Source organism: Coenobita brevimanus, chromosome 101 (genome assembly GCF_032717465.1).
Source record: "Coenobita brevimanus isolate Jiangsu-jjx chromosome 101, ASM3271746v2, whole genome shotgun sequence".
Classification (NCBI taxonomy): domain Eukaryota; kingdom Metazoa; phylum Arthropoda; class Malacostraca; order Decapoda; family Coenobitidae; genus Coenobita; species Coenobita brevimanus.
In genome coordinates, this window is record NC_137054.1 from 48,487,333 (window position 1) to 48,504,314 (window position 16,982).

Genomic DNA, 16,982 nt, shown 5'->3' on the forward strand with positions numbered 1-16,982 from the left:
TTGAATGAGGTACCTGAAATGATGATCTTGAACGAATAATGAATGCAAATTACTATGACAATAGGAAATTGTTCTGGGGAGAGGTGCGAAATTGTAGCGGTGGAAGTGGAAGGAAGTATCAAAGGGCAAAGAATAAAAGTAGCAGAATAATAACCAGTGGAAGTACGGTAAGGAGCAGATGGAAAAATCTTTTGAAAGCCTGATGAGTGGGAATGGTGATAGCAGAGCGGGTGTAAACATGATGGCTTTGGTGGTGTGCAGAGAAGAGATGTACGAGTATTACCAGGAAAGGAAACATATTATGCTGTGAAGCGAATGAAGAATGGGCCAGCAGCGGAGGTTGAGATTATTTTATGCAGAGATAATTAAGCGCAGTGGTGAGAGTGCTATGAAGTGTTTACTCGAGACATGTAAGAAGGCAAGGATGAGGAAAAACTGTACCAGTAGAGTGGAAAAAAGCTGTGATTGTACCCCTGAACAACAATAAAAACGGCCCGTAATGAAATCTATCTATCTATCTATCTATATACCTAGGCTGCTTCCCCCAAGGAAAGGGAGGTAGCCGAGACAGGACGACTCACTCTCCATTTACTCATCCATTCAAACACATTCATTCGCATCTGAGCCCCAAAGGGGAGAACGGACAGATCCTCACCGCATCACACCGAACAAGGGTCAACTGCGCAATGCAAGCAGTGACATCCACAGCAGGGCCCGACAGCAGAACTGGTTTACCCCTGCCACATCATAACAGACCCATCCCCTTACCCGCACCTGACCTGACTAGCTGATCAGACCAAATGCGGGAGAATATCCCCTCAGGGCTGCGTCATCACTTATTCATTCACAATTTCTCTCCATTTATTTCTGTCACGCACAGCCACTCTTCCTTGCTCAACAGACATCCGTCTCGCATCCAGCGCTCTCTTCACACTGTCCATCCATCCTATTCGTGGTCTTCCTCTCAGTCTTACACCTCTCACATCAGATCTAGTTATCTTTTTCACCAATCGCTCATTATCCATTCTCTCCATATGCCCAAACCATTGCAACACCCTCTGCTCAACTCTACCAGCCATCTCCCGAACAACTCCAGTTCTCCTTCGCACTTCATCATTTCGCACTCGATCCATACGCGTCACTCCACACATACTCCTCAGACATCTCATCTCCATTACATTCAAACTTTTCCTCTCTGCTACACCCATATTCCATGTTTCAGCCCCATATAATGCAGTCGGTACCACAACACCCTCATACAGCCTTCTCTTTACATCCATTCTAAGCGAACGACATTTAAACACTTTTTTCATTCCTCCCAGCACCTTTCCTACTTCATTAATTCTAAACTTCACTTCTGCATCTATTCTTCCATCCACAGCAACATGTGACCCTAGATATTTAAAACAATCTACCTCCTCAAGCAAATCACCATTCAAAACTATATTCATCCCCCTACCATCTATCAACCTCGTACACTTCATCACTTTACTCTTATTCTCATTTACTTTCAATTTCCTCCTTTCACACACCCTTCCAAACTCCTCTACCAACTGTCTCATTTTCTCCTCTGAATCAGTCACCAATGCAGTATCATCTGCAAACAGCAGTTGCTTCAGATTCCACTCTCCTCCATCAACATTTACCAGACTCAGACCACCTAAAACTCTTGCATTCACCTCCCTTACAACACCATCCATGTAAATATTAAACAACCAAGGCGACATCACACATCCCTGTCGCAGCCCCACTCTCACGGGAAACCAATCACTCACAGCATTTCCCACTCTTACACACGCTCTACTATTTACATAAAAACTTTTCACCCCTTTTAGTAACCTACCATCAAGTCCATACAATCTTAAAACAGTCCACAAAGCCTCCCTATCAATTCTATCATACGCTTTCTCTAAATCCATAAATGCCCAAAACACATCCTTGCCTTTCGCTAAATACTTTTCACACACTTGTCTCACAGCAAACACCTGATCAACGCATCCCCTCCCTCTCCTAAAGCCACACTGCTCATCACTAATCACTCCCTCTGTACCCTCTCTAACTCTCATAATTAACACTCTACCATACACTTTACCTACAACACTCAACAGACTTATACCCCTAAAGCTAGTACATTCATACTTATCACCCTTGCCTTTATACAACGGGACCACACAAGCACTTGCCCAGTCAATTGGCACCATACCTTTCTCAAAGCACACATTCAATAATCTTACTAACCAGTCAACAATAGTCACTCCACCACCCTTCAGGCATTCCACAGCACACCCATCCATACCTGCAGCTTTCCCTGTTTTCATCTCCTTTACTGCCTTTTCCACTTCCTCCTTCGTGATCAAAGAATCATTCAACTCTCCCAACACATTTATTCCTTGCACCCTTCTATCTGCCACAATCTCAGCCACGTTTTCCTCCTCTACATTTAACAATCTTTCAAAATACTTTGCCCATCTCTTCCTTACTGCATCCATCTCAATTAACATCCTTCCATCCTCTGCTTTTACTCGTTCTTCCTTCCCAGACTCTCCCTTTCGCACCCTTTTCACCTCCTTCCAAAACATTTTCTTATTCTGTTGAAAATTCTCTGTCAGCCGCCTACCCCACCTCTCATCTGCTGCCACTTTAGCATCACGCACAGCCCTTCTCGCTCTATTCCTCTTTTCCTTATACCTTTCATATGACATCTCATCCTTCCTCTGCAGCCACACTTCATATGCACGTCTCTTCTCAGCCACAGCCATACTTACTTCCTCGCACCACCATTCACTTCCTTTTCTTACACCACCACCCACACGTCTCACACCACACACCTCTTCTGCATGCTCCACCACAGCACTCTTAAACAACTGCCATTCCTCCTCCACGCTGCCATTTTCCCGATCTTTCACTGCGTTCCACTCATCTTTCAATTTCTCCTGATACTCTATCTTTTTCTCTCTTTTATCCAACTCACTCACTTTCAAAACCTCCCTGCCACACCTAACCCTCCTAGCTCTCACCCATCTCTTACCTACTCTTAACTTTCCCTCCACCAGGTAGTGGTCAGACATACCTCCACCCTCCCCTCTCAGAACTCTCACATCCAACAATCTTCCTATTACATTCCTAGACACAACCACATAGTCCATCAAGGCTCTATCAACAACCCTTCCACCCTCCTGTCTCACCCATGTATACTTATAAATATCTTTCTTCTCAAACAGCGTATTCCCAATCACCATCTCTCGCTCAACACACATCGCTATCATTCGTTCCCCATTTTCATTTCTTCCAGGCACACCATGCATACCAACTACGCCTTCAACTGCTACATTTCCCACTCTAGCATTCAGATCTCCCATCATTACCACATTCACATTCGCTCCAAAACTCTGCAGACACTCATCAACATCATTCCAGAAAGACTCCCTCTCTTGTTCATCCCTTTCACTACCAGGCCCATATGCACTCACAAACACCCACAACTCACGTTCAAATTTCTGCTTTCACCCACATCAGTCTCGATGACACCTCCTTCCATTCAATCACACACTGCTGCACTTCCGGACTCACTAACAAGGCCACACCTTCTCTTGCCCTTCCTCTATCAACACCTGACAATCTTCCATTCACACTTCCAAACATATATTCCCCCTTCCCTTTCATCTTCGTTTCACTCAAAGCTAACACATCCAACTTTCTTCTCACAAACATTCTCCCAATCTCCTCCCTTTTAGCCTCAATTGTACTACATCCACGCACATTCATAGACCCAATCTTCAGGGTACGGGGATAACTCCATCCCCCGTCCCTTTCTCTGGCCTGTCTCTTTTTAGGAACTAAAAAAACAGAGGAGGGGGTCCCTAGTCCCCTCACCCCGCCCCTTTTAGTCGCCTTTTACGACACGCAGGGAATACGGTGTGTTCTTACCTAATTGTATCTTTACAGGAATGAGTCAAGCTCGTACTGTCCCGTGTCTTAAACCATATTTATCGTACATATCCTTAAATTTGTGAATTGTTTTGGCACACACTATTTCATTCGGTAGTGCATTCCACTGATCAATTGCTCTGTTTGGGAAACTGAATTTCCTTACGTCTTTATCACCTCTCTTCTTATGCAATTTTTTGCAGTGTCCTCTTGCTGATGCTTCTCCATATGTTAAGTAATCATTTATGTCTATTTTCCCCTTCCCTGATATGCATTTATATAGCATTATCATGTCACCTCTTTTCCTTCTCTCCTGTAGTGTTGGTAGATTCAGTTTATTTAGTCTTTCTTCGTAGCTTAGGTCCCTTAAGCTTGGTATCCATCTTGTAGCGGCCCTTTGAACTTTTTCAATCTTGTCTATGTGCTTTTTGAGATGAGGACTCCAGACTACTGATGCATATTCCAGGGTTGGTCTAATGAATGATGTTATTATCCTTCTTAGCATGTCTTCATTTATGTATGTGAATGCTATTCTCATATTTGCAAGCAGTGTATACATGTTCCGTACCTTCTCGCTGATGTGGTCAGCCGGAGATAGTCTGTTATTGATAATCACACCTAGGTCCTTCTCTCTTTCTGATGTGTATAGGGTTTTATTTCCTAACTTATAATCGCAATCAGGTCTTTTTCCACTTTTACCAAACTTGATTACATGACACTTGTCCACATTGAATTCCATTTGCCATGTACTACTCCATTCATGAAGTTTATTTAATTCTTCTTGTAGCTCTTTACAAGAGTCTGTGTTAGTAATTCTCCATTGTATTTTTGCATCATCTGCAAACATATTCAGATAGTGTGTGTGTGTGTGTGTGTGTGTGTGTGTGTGTGTGTGTGTGTGTGTGTGTGTGTGTGTGTGTGTGTTCTTGCCTAATTGTTCTTACTTAATTGTATCTTTACAGGAATGAGTCAAGCTCGTACTGTCCCGTGTCTTTAGCCATTTTTATCTTACATATCCTTGAATTTATGAATTGTTTTGGCACACACTATTTCATTCGGTAGTGAATTCCACTGATCAATTGCCCTATTTGGGAAACTTACGTCTTTATCGACTCTCTTTTTATGCAATTTTTTGCAGTGTCCTCTTGCTGATGTATCCCCATAGGTTATATATTCATTTATGATTATTTTCTCCTTCCTTGATATGCATTTGTATAGCGTAATCATGTCTTCTTTTTTCCTTCTCTCCTGTAGTGTAGGTAGATTCAGTTTTTCCAGTCTTTCTTCGTAGCTTAGATCCCTTAAGCTTGGTATCCATCTTGTAGCGGCCCTTTGAACTTTTTCAATCTTATCTATGTGTTTTTTTGAGATAAGGACTCCAGACTACTGACGCATACTCCAGGATTGTTCTGATGAATGATGGTATTATCTTTCTTTGCATGTCTTCATTTATGTATGTGAATGCTATTCTCATATTTGCAAGCAGTGTATACATGTTCCGTACCTCCTCACTGATGTGGTCAGCCGGAGATAGTCTGTTATTGATAATCACACCTAGGCCCTTCTCTTTTTCTGACGTGTGTAGGGTTTTGCTTCCTAACTTAGAATCCCAGTCAGGTCTTTTTCCACTTTTACCAGACTTGATTACGTGACACTTGTCCACATTCAATTCCATTTGCCATGTATTGCTCCATTCATGAAGTTTATTTAATTCTTCTTGTAGCTCTTTACATGAGTCTGTGTTAGTAATTCTTCTTTGTATTTTTGCATCATCAGCAAACATATTTAGATAGCTTTCATTTCCAGTGTTACTGTCTATATCATTTATGTACACTAAAAACATAACTGGTGCCAGCACTGAGCCCTGTGGAACTCCGCTAGTCACTTCTCTCCATAATGAGTAATTGCCCCTTAGTGCTGTTCTCATTTCCCTTTTTTTGAGAAAATCATGCATCCAAAAATACAGTTTGCCTTGGATATCTCCTTGATGGTACGGTTTTCATAAAAGTCTTTGGTGCGGTACTCTGTCAGAGGCTTTCTTGAAATCTAAATAGATATTGTCCAACCATCCTTCTCTGTTCTGTAATGTTTCTGTTATTCTATCACAGTAGCTCGACAAACTGGTAACACATGATTTTCCCTTTCTGAAACCAAACTGTCTTTCTGTTATCATACTGTGTTCTTCTAGATGATTTACCCAAACTTTTCTTATCAGATTTTCTAATACCTTGCTTACAACACTGGTCAGTGATACTGGTCGGTAACTGAGTGGATTTTGTCTATTCTCTTTCTTGAATAAGGGAACAATGTTTGCTTTCTTCCAAATATCAGGTAGTTTACCTTGTTCTAAGGATTCCTTGAAAATTTAAAACAATGGTTTACTTAATTCCTTTGCACATTCATGTAGCACCCAACATGAAATTTCATCGGGACCATTTGCTTTTCCTTTGTCTAATTTACTTAGCTCCTCCTGTATTTCTTTTTCTGATATTCGTATATCTGGTAGTATGTGTGGGCATGCATGTTCTATTTATAATCCCTCTCAAAAGTATTTTCTTCTGTAAAAACTGATTGGAAATTTTTATTTAGTGTTTCACAAATATCCTTCTCTTGTGTGTAGGTGATCCCCTCATCTGTAATGGATTGTATTTTATCTTCTACTTTGGTTTTGCTTCTGATATAGTTGTAAAATAGCTTCGGTTGATGACTACTTTTATTTACGATGTCGTCCTCAAACTGTTTTTGGGCTTCCCTCCTTATTCTAGCATAATCTTTTCTTGCCTGTTTATAGTTGTTATATGCCTTTCATTATTGTGTCTTCCTCTCTATTCCACAACAAATCCCTTTTTTCTTTTGATTTTTTACATTCTGTATTGAACCATTTCTTTATTTTCTTTTCTGCTTCTTTGTGCTGTGGGATGTACTTCTGGACTCCTATTTCATAAAGTTCACAGAATTTTTTATATATAACATTTAAATCTTGTCCTCTAAGCTCTTTTCCCCAATCTGTTTCTAAGAAGTATTTCTTTAGGTCATGAGAGTTGCCCTTTTTGTAGTTAAGTCTCTTTTTGTAACTTTCATTACTATTAACTATGTCATATGAAATCCTGAAGTTGTAACTTAATACCGCGTGGTCACTTTTGCCGAATGGAGGGTGATATGTTATATTGTCAGTATCATTTTCTTGCCTAGTAAATATAAATTCTAGTACTGATGGTATGTCAAGTCCTCTTTTTCTGTTTTTTTTTTCTTTTACATGCTGTGTTAGGAGAAACCCCTGCACAAGGTCTAGGAGCTTTAGTTCCCAACAGCTTTCCTGGTTTTTTATATCTAGAGTATTCCAGTTTATATTTGTATTGAAATCACCAGTTAGTATAATTCTTTCAGATTTCTCCTCCATTCTATGTAGTAGTGCTCTTAAACTTTGAACTGTTTTCTCTGCCAAGTCTTCATATTCTCCTTTTTCTCAAATGTTTGATCTGGGCGGCATGTATAAATTTGCCACAATTACTTTCCCTTCAGACTTACTAATCTCTACTGCGATCAGTTCTACCTATGATGGTACATCTAGTTCTATTTCCTTGACCTGCAGATTTTTCTTTGCTAATATTATAATTCCTCCTCCTTTTTTTAAGTTCCAATCTCTTCTCCATATAATGTATTCCTCTAGGTTTAGTGTATTGTTTGATATCCTTGGTGTTAATTTTGTTTCAGTTAGGCAAACAATATGTGGCTCCTTTTCTTTGATATAATCGTTCATCTCTAGTAATTCAGATACCATTCCATCTACATTTGAGTACATCAACTTCATCATCTTGTTTACATACTTGTCATGACTTGGGCCTACTACCTTTCTCCTTTTTATTCTCTCCTGTTTATGTACCACTTTCGAACCTGCAGTCCAATTACTTTGTAAAAAAATAATGTGTTCTTCTCTTCCTTTGATATTCCCTCATTCTTTGTTTTTGCTTCCTCTCTCTTCTCCTTTAGTAATTCAAGTTCCTCCTGAGTTAGGCATCTCTTTATCCATACATTTTTGAAGTCCTCTTTTTCCATAAGTTTGTTTGCATTTTTCAGTATTTCCTCCACAGTGTTCACACTCTGGAAGGTTACTTGCAGGGGACTTGATTTATTTTTCTCATATTTCCCTAGCCTTTTGTGTTCTTCTATGTCTTTACTACAGATTTCCTCTGACACTTCCTTCAATATATTCATTACATTTGCCATCTCCTCTTTGTCTCTCGAAATCTTGTTTCTTATTTCTTCCTCTTCTATACCAGTGATTACTATAGATTTGTTGATGTCTGCTGAATCTTTGACCAAGTTTGGATTGTTTTGGATTATTTTCTTCACTTCCTTTTTAATGCTCTTTTCTTCAACTCTTGTTTCTAAGTCTTTCCTTACTTTCACCATTTCAGCATATGTGGTTTCCACATCATTTTTGTAGCTTTGCATCGCTTCATTTACCTGGGTTATCTTCTCCTCAATATCACTACTATGATCTATCAGAGTGCTTGTCTGCCTTATTGTCTCTATCATTTCTGAACTCTTCCATAATACTCTCATGGTTGACAACTGTGCTTGTCATTTCACTAATCTTCCTTCTCAGTGTACCCACCTCAACTGATAATTCATCAATTGTTATGTCTTCTTATTAATCTCCTTTACTAAATTTTAATTTTCTTCCTTCTGCATGTGCAACTGTTTTGTAATTTCATCTATTTCACTCTGAAAAGCCTTCTTTAGTTCGTGCACTCGTTCAGCCAGTTTATTATGAATCTCCATTTCCACAAGTTCGTTTTCGTTTTCGTTTTCGTTTTTAAAGGCTCCAACATGCTTGCATGTGTCGGCCTTGGTCACCTAATGGCGGCTCTCCACGCTGTACGATCCATTGCAGCCTCCCTGTTCAGTCCCTTAACCCTGAGGTCACACTTAATGACCTCGTCCCATGTCTTTCTCGGTCTACCCCTCATAACCCCACCCCCAATATTAACACTTCTCACCTTCCTCACCCAATTTTCATCCCCCATCCTCCCCACATGTCCAAACCATCTTAATCTACCTCTCCTCATCACAACACCAATACACTCCAGTCTCATCCTACCTCTCAACTCTTCCATCGTAAACCCAGCCCCTCCAGGCCTTGGACGCAGGGATGCACTGCACATCCACCTAATCATTGTCATTTCTGTACGTCTGAGCCGACGAATATCTTCCTCGATCACTGCCCAGGTCTCACTACCATACAGCATTGCACTCCTAACACATGCTGCATACAAAGACCCTTTAGCACGTAGGGAGAGTCCTCTCAATGTCAGGAGAGGCAAGAGCTCCCTGAACTTCTTCCAACCACTTCTCACCCTAGCCACAGAGCTAGCTCCAGACCCACCTCCAGCACACAACATGTCTCCCAAATAACAAAACTCTTCCACACACTCAAGAGATTCACCAGCAAGTTCAATCCTTTCACGTCTGACAATCTCCACCTGCTCACCCCGACACGCTGTACACATAAAATCAGCATTATCTCGCAGTCTACCTCTGATACCACTACATCTCTTATGCACCCATTTATCACAAACACCGCACAAGATGGAATTACTTCCCACGCCCTTGTGGCAAACTCCCTCGTCTTTGACAGTACTACCACCAACCCTAGATATCATCACTTTTGTTTTATCTGCATTTACCCTTAAACCCTTGTGCCCAGTACCATCTCTCCACTTCCTAAACCTTTCCTCCGCCTCCCTTTCGTTCTCTGCAATCAACACCAAATCATCAGCATACAACAACTCCCACGGGAGTCCGTTTCTAAAGTCACGTGAAAGGGCTTCAAGTACCATGATAAACAACATGGGACTCAAGACTGACCCCTGATGCACACCAACATTCACGGAAAACTCATCACTCAAATCTCCATTCACTCTTACCTGGGTGTGAGCACCCACATACATAGCCGTAACCACCCTAACCAGCCACTCCTCCAAGCCAAGCTTTCTCATTGCCCACTTCACCACCTCTCTAGGGACTCTGTCAAAGGCCTTTTCCAAATCAACAAAAACAAAATAAAGATCCCTTCTCCTACCAATATATTTTTCTTGAAGCTGTCGAACAATGAATATAGCATCAGTGGTCCCCCTACCTGGCATAAACCCAAACTGCATCTCATCAATATTCACTCTCTCTCTAATCATACCTTCTAAAACTCTCTCCATTACCTTCATTATCTGATCTAAAAGCTTTATACCTCTATAATTTCCTCTTTCCAGGGCAGCACCCTTCCCTTTATACACATTTACAATTACACTCTTCAGCCAATCATTTGGGACAACACACTCATAAATAATCCTATTTATCAGGTCAGTGACTAACCTCACCCCTATATCGCCTGAGGCCTTCAACATTTCGGCAGTCAACCCAGACACACCTGCTGCCTTCCCCACCTTCATCCTGCCTATTGCCTCACTCACAGTAGCAGCATCAATCAAAGGCCAAGGGCCAGACACTGGATCTGCTGGCTCCAAACCTTCCCTGTCCCAGTCAAACTCCTCATTCAACAACCTGTTATAATGCTCTCTCCATGCATCTTTAATATCCTCACTGTTCACCACTACCCTTCCTTCATCATTCTTCACACACTGCTCACCGATAATATCCCGATTATCCCTCTTCACCTGACCTGCCACCCTAAATATCATATTTTTCCTTTCCCCATGATTTATGTTATCTAGTAATAGTCTCTGTGACTCAGACTTTGCCCTGTATACCTCTCTTCTAGCCCTCCGCTTGGCAGCCAAATATTCCTCTTTGCTACCACCCTTCTTCCATGCCCGGAAAAGCCTTCTTTTCTCCTTAACTGCAGTTTCTACACCCTCATCCCACCACCGAGTTACTTTATGTCTTGGTGGTCCTCTTGTCCAATCGCATGTTACATCAGTAGCTCTCAAGAAATTGTTCTTGAGGGCTCTGTACTGTTCATTAAAGCCTCTGTCTACAGCTCCCTGTTCAGCCACCACTCTCCTCATCTCGCTATAGAAGGCATCTCTTACTACTTGGTTTTTCAGCTTCCATATTTTCCTCCTAGGTACATAAGTCCTCTTTTTCATCACTTGTTCTTTATGCACCATACAAATCAATAGTTTGTGTTGCTGCACACACTCCTCACTTCCTATAACTTTAACATCCCTCACTAACCTCCTATCGGCCCTCCTAACCAGAAATTAATCTATCTGACTCATACGTAATTAACCTACTGTCTCTTTTCCTAAAATATGTGTTGCAGACAGTCATGTCTGTTGCCTCCCCAAACTCGAGTATCCTTTCCCCTTCTGCATTCCTTATACCATACGCAAATCACTATCTCATCATCCCGCATACCACCCACTACATGTATTAAATCATCCCAAAATCTATCTTTCTCTGCTACATCCAATCCTGCCTGTGGAGCATATGCCGATATAATCGCAGCTATCTTTCTACCCAACAGAATTTTCACTACCAATATCCTATCGCTTACTCTCAAAACATTCATAACATATTCCACCCATTTCTCCGCAACCATCACACCAACACCTCCACATCCGTCTGTCTCCCCCTGCCAAAACAACTTATAGCAACAATCCTTCCCAACAATCTTTCTGGCTGATCCACCCCTGTACCGGACTTCCTGCATGCCACATCCACCCACCTCCTACTGAATGCCTCAACGACTTCCCCCGCTCTTCCCCTCAAACTTCCCACATTCCATGAACCCACCCTCATCCCCTTGGATGATTTACTGTCCTCAGGCTTGCTTTGAAACTTATTTTGTTTTGTCATCTTCAGTATTAATAAAGGGGGATAGACATAGCACAGGCCCCACTCACTGCACAGTCCCAGGTCCAGGCAATGGACCTGGGACCCCTAGCCCACCAGCTTACCAGAGGCTGTGGTAGTGGCCTCGGGGCACCCTGTCAGGACAGCTGCAGGGACACCCTCCAAGCGCGCCTTGGCACAGCAACTATCCCGCCATTATGCACCCACTGATAGGGCAACCTCCTGGGGCTCTACTCCCAGGTTCGGGCCCCTCTCTATTGGGCGGAAGCGGCAGCCTGGGAACCTCAATGCCCTGTACCCTCTAGCACAGGCCCGAGCCCCATCTTGCCCTGGACCCATGATCTATGCCGGCGTAACCCATGCCATGCCTCCCCCCAGAAGTCCGCCACTGGGTAGCGGGGGCAAAGTTTTCTGGCCGCATGCCCTTGCTGGTGCCAACCCCTGTAATATAGTGGGATACGTTGTGTGAAATGTAAAGAGCATGTGGTGTAGTGCATAGACAGTTAGAGGAAATGTTTGGGAGAGTATGCTGGTCTACTCTCCATGTTACTGTCACACTGAAAAGGTCAGCAAAGGGGGATGGTTAGATAGCTAGTGAAACGGAGCTCCAGCTCTATCACCAGCATTCCCATTCCCCTCGGGAGTACTACCCTGTTCGGCCCGTGCTACGGCCTCCTCCTGGTAGAAGTCATTATCCTGCTTTCTACCTTTGTCCCTTTTCTTAACTCCATCCAAAGGTGATTTGCTAAAGATTGTGGCCATTTCCGGTACTAACAGAAAGCTTCTACTTTCAGTTTTGCATTCCTCTCCGTCGGAGACAAAACAGTCAACACTGAATCAACTGATTTGCTTGTTCGGCACTGCTGCCTACTTCGTGGTATTGTGTTGTTGGAACATCACTTTTACTTAAATTTCCTTTTTTTATAGTAGAACACTATTTAGTTGGACCTAGTACTGAGCTTGACTCATATAAAGATACTTTTTAGGTATGGCCATTTGCAGGCCGAGTTTGACCCGGCGAGGTGTGGAGCGATGTGCAGAACGTCATCGTCTTCTCATTCTCGTGTGTATGTGTGTGTGTGTGTGTGTGAGGGAGAGAGAGAGAGAGAAAGAGAGAGTACATCTACAGTCCAATGTTTATAACTTCACTGATGCTACGAAACGACGATTTTATTCACCAGAATATGGTGGTAGATGTCATGCTAGATGTGGTGGTAACTATGATGATGGTGGTGATGTTGGTGTGGTAGTTGTGATGATGGGGATGGTGATGGTGGTGGTAGCTATGATGATTGTCGTGGTGGTGGTAGTGGTGGGAATAGTTATGATGATGGTGGTGGTGGTGGTGTTGATGGTAGCTGTGATGGTGATGGTTGCAGTGATAATGGTGGTGGTGGTGATGATAGCTATGAAGATGGCAGTGGAAGCTGTAATGATGACCGTAGTGGTGCTGGTCGTGGTGGTGGTAGCTATAATGATGATGGTGGTAGTGATAGCTGTGGTGATGGTGGTGGTGGCGGTGCTGCAGATGTGGTGTTTGTTATAATGGTAGCTGTTCTGAAACGGCTCTCATTTGGCCAGAGTGCTTGCTGCCCGTTAGGGCCGAGGACCGCAATGCACTTGCTCCAAAGAAAAGCATGGCTTAAAGATGACATTAATTTGGACAACTGTTGAATGGCCTGATAATGCCGCAAGGTTCATTTATATATATATATATAGATAGATAGATATATATATATACAGATATATATAGATAAATATATATATATATATATATCTATATATATATATATATATATATATATATAGATAGATAGATAGATAGATAGATAGATATAGATAGATAGGTAGGTAGATAGACAGACAGATAGATAAGGATGATGGATGTCGTTATGAGTAATCTAAAAAAAAAAAAAAAGAGTAATCGAAAGAGGGATGGCGCTGGCAACGAATCGTGAAAGATGCAGCAGCATCTCAAATCTGAATTATGCAGATGTGTAGTACTGACTGTAAATAGCAGACAAGAGCTTGAAAGAGTAGTGCAGTTTTGTACTGTAGATGCCTGTGAGTGCCGTGCCATGATGCTGAATGTAGATAAGAGTTAAGTGATGATTGTTAAAACAAGGTGACTCCCAATGAAGAGAAACTTGAATTGGTAAAGGTTTAAGTACCTGGGTGCAGTGATAAAAAAGGAGAACTACTCGTAATTTGCAAAAGAAGAGTAAACTAGAGTGACACAGGGAAGAAAAGTGGCTGAGGCTATGAAGGCCTTGTTAAGAAGCAGAGGTCAGATTGTGGCAACTGCGAGAGGCTTGCATGAAGGAGTTTTGGTGCCTATGCTTACTTATGGGTATGAGACTATGGTGTGGCATAAAAAGGAAAAGTCACGAGTAATACCAGCGGAGATGGGGCTGTTAAGGAATGTGTGTGGAGTGCAGTGAGTGGATAGGATACAGAATACAATAAACTCTTCATTATCCTTCGTCGCAACATCTGCCCCAACGCAATACCTGGCGCTTTTTGCTCAGCTCTATTAAAGCAATATACAGCGAAACTGTGCAATATCCGGTGCCAAAATGGGAAGCAACTGGCGGTTCTGTGCAGTATCCGGTGATGAGATGTATCACCCAGCTCATTTGTGGTAGCCAACTGGAGTCCAGGAAAACCCCACAACACAAGCCAACCAGAATGTGTCGCAGGAGTGGCTCACCACACGGTGGCAAAATCCTAGTGCTGTGACTTACTCTTTGGCCTCCTATGCCTTGCTTGTTGTTCTTGCAAAGCATATAGCCTCTCAGTGCTTTATGTCCTAGTGCTTTATTGTGATTTCTGAAACTGCGAATGTGCAACTGTGCATGTGGTGCCAACCCCCAGTGCTGTGTCTTTGCTTGTCCCACGCATCTGTGCTCGCTACTGTACTGTACTTGATCCAAGTTGTGAGATGGCTGAGTTTGTGGCTTTTGTTGCAGAGCCCTGGCTGCAGCAGGTCCTGCTGGCCTTGTGTATGGTCTTGGTTGTTGTCTCCATGACTCCTCCACCAGCTGCTAAATGGTGTCATATCATCTTAATGGAGAAGACAGAGATAATCAAGAAGATGGAACAAGACTGATCATAGAGTACGACATGCCCCAGACCACATTGCACGATCTGCGTAAGAACAAGCACCCCATCGTGATGTTCTTCCAGGGTGAATATAGCACAACTGTGCGATGGAACGAGTGCAAAATAATGGCCATGCCATGTTTTGGTGGATTCAACCAGTCCTGCCTGAAGTGATTCTACAACGGTGAGCCAGTGGCACAATTGTGCATGCTGTCGAGCTGAAGGCTGCAGCCACCATGTTCGCTCAGCAACTGGGGATTAAGGATTTCATGGTGATTGAAAGTTGGCTGATTCGGTTCAAACTTCAACAAGGGCTGTCTAAGAAGATTTCCTATGACGAAGTGTTGGATGCAGACACCAAAGGAATTCATGCATTTCATGCCAAACTCTTTAAAACCTAATTAATGATGGAGGGTTATGTCTCAATCAGGTTTATATACTGTACCTTCGCCAAGGAGGTATGTGTTTTACTCCTCGTTCATTTGTTTGTTTGTTTGTCTGTCTGTTAGCAGGATTACTCAAAAACTTATGAACGGATTTTTATGAAATTTTGTGGAAGGGTGGGCCATGGTCCAGTGAATAAATGATTAAATTTTGGGTTGGATCCGGATCCGGATCCCGAGAGTCCCACAGAATATCTTCAAAAGTTCTCAATGACTTTCAGTGAAATTCTGTGAAAAGTTGCTCCATGGATTTGAGGACAAATCCGGATCCGGGGATTACTAAAAAAGTTATGAACAGATTTTTATGAAATTTTGTTGAAAGGTGGGTCATGGGCCAAGGAAGAAATGATTAAATTTTGATGTGGATATAGATCTGGATCCAGAGTATTTTGCACAATATCTCCAAAAGTTCTCAATGAATTTCATTTAAATTGTGGAAAGGTGCTCCATGAACCAAGAATGAATTTACCAAATTTTGGAATGGCTCCAGATACGGATAGGGATCCTATATCCACGCCTCCAGATTCGGATCCTTTTTAATGGCACTGGCATTGGCGGAGGTATGTGCTGTCTGAGAGTTTCTAGTAATGCTGATGAAATTGGTCTGTTCTTAAGGTCTGTCCCAACTAATACCTTGGCTAATGAGAAGTTGTTACCTGGTTGAAAGACAAGCAAACAGGTCATCCCTGTTGTGTGTTGTGCCAGTGCAACAGGTTCCCATTGTCTGAAACATGTACTGGGGTATTCCAAACACCCAAGTTGTCTCTGGGGATTAATGGGTAGTTTCCCAGTGATTTATTTCCACTCACTGAAGGTTTGATTTACAGCTGAGATCTTCAAAAAGTGTTTCTACAGTCATGCTGTGAAAGAGATTATCTGTTATCTGACGGAGAATCTTGGCCTTGCTCCTTGACAACACTCCTGTTCATCCTTCTGAGGAGATGGTAGGAGATGAAGGTCATATTCGGGTCATGTTCTTGTCCCCTAATTCGACCTCAGTCATGCAACTGATGGACCAGGGTATTATCGCAGTAATGAAGCAGCTGTCTTGAAGGAGGTTTAACCCGTGGATTTCGCAATTACCTTTTTTTTTTTTTTTTGTCCCACCCAGTGGTACACAAATGAATTTTTTTAAATTTCTTATTATAAACTTGAAGATAAACATCCAAGGCATAATCTGGTGAAAAAAATAATAATCCTTCTCTCTCCGTCTTTGCGTAGGGACAAGAGTAAGTTTGCTTAAGGGTAGAGTAGTTAGCGGTGATGCACGGCCAGCACAAACTGGGCTGTGGCTCGCAACGTGATGCTACCTAGCCTGAACTGTGGCTCACAATCCACAGTTTAGGCAAAATGTGATGGTTGTGCTCGAGGACAAGGAGGCAGCCCAAGGCAAGGACAGTAGGGGGAAGAGGACCTTGGCCAACCTCAAGCAGCATTCTCTCAAGTCTGTGATCTGCAACTGGTTGCAGGCTTGGAGGGAACTCTCTACATCTACACTTGAGCACAGTTGGAACAAGCTTCTGAAGGGTGATAGACCACTGCTGACTTTGCCGTCTTCAAAGCTCAGGACATCATCCGGCATATGGAAGCAAAAGGAAAACAGGTGATTGAGGACACCGCCCATGACCGACTGGAAATGGCCGAAGGAGACCCTGGGTACCAGACTATGTTCAACTGAAAAATTGTGGAGTCTGT

The 16,982-nt window shown here is 42.5% G+C and overlaps 1 protein-coding gene across 1 annotated transcript in view; it reads right to left on the reverse strand.

The window, feature by feature from the left end:
* Positions 1–14,769, reverse strand: part of LOC145415024 (reelin-like) — a 105,155-nt gene extending 90,386 nt beyond the window's left edge. The window contains exon 1 of the mRNA XM_080284441.1: positions 14,667–14,769. Coding sequence (XP_080140567.1) covers positions 14,667–14,769 — 103 coding nt within the window. The remainder of the gene's footprint in view (positions 1–14,666) is intronic.
* Between the last annotated feature and the right edge of the window lie 2,213 nt (positions 14,770–16,982).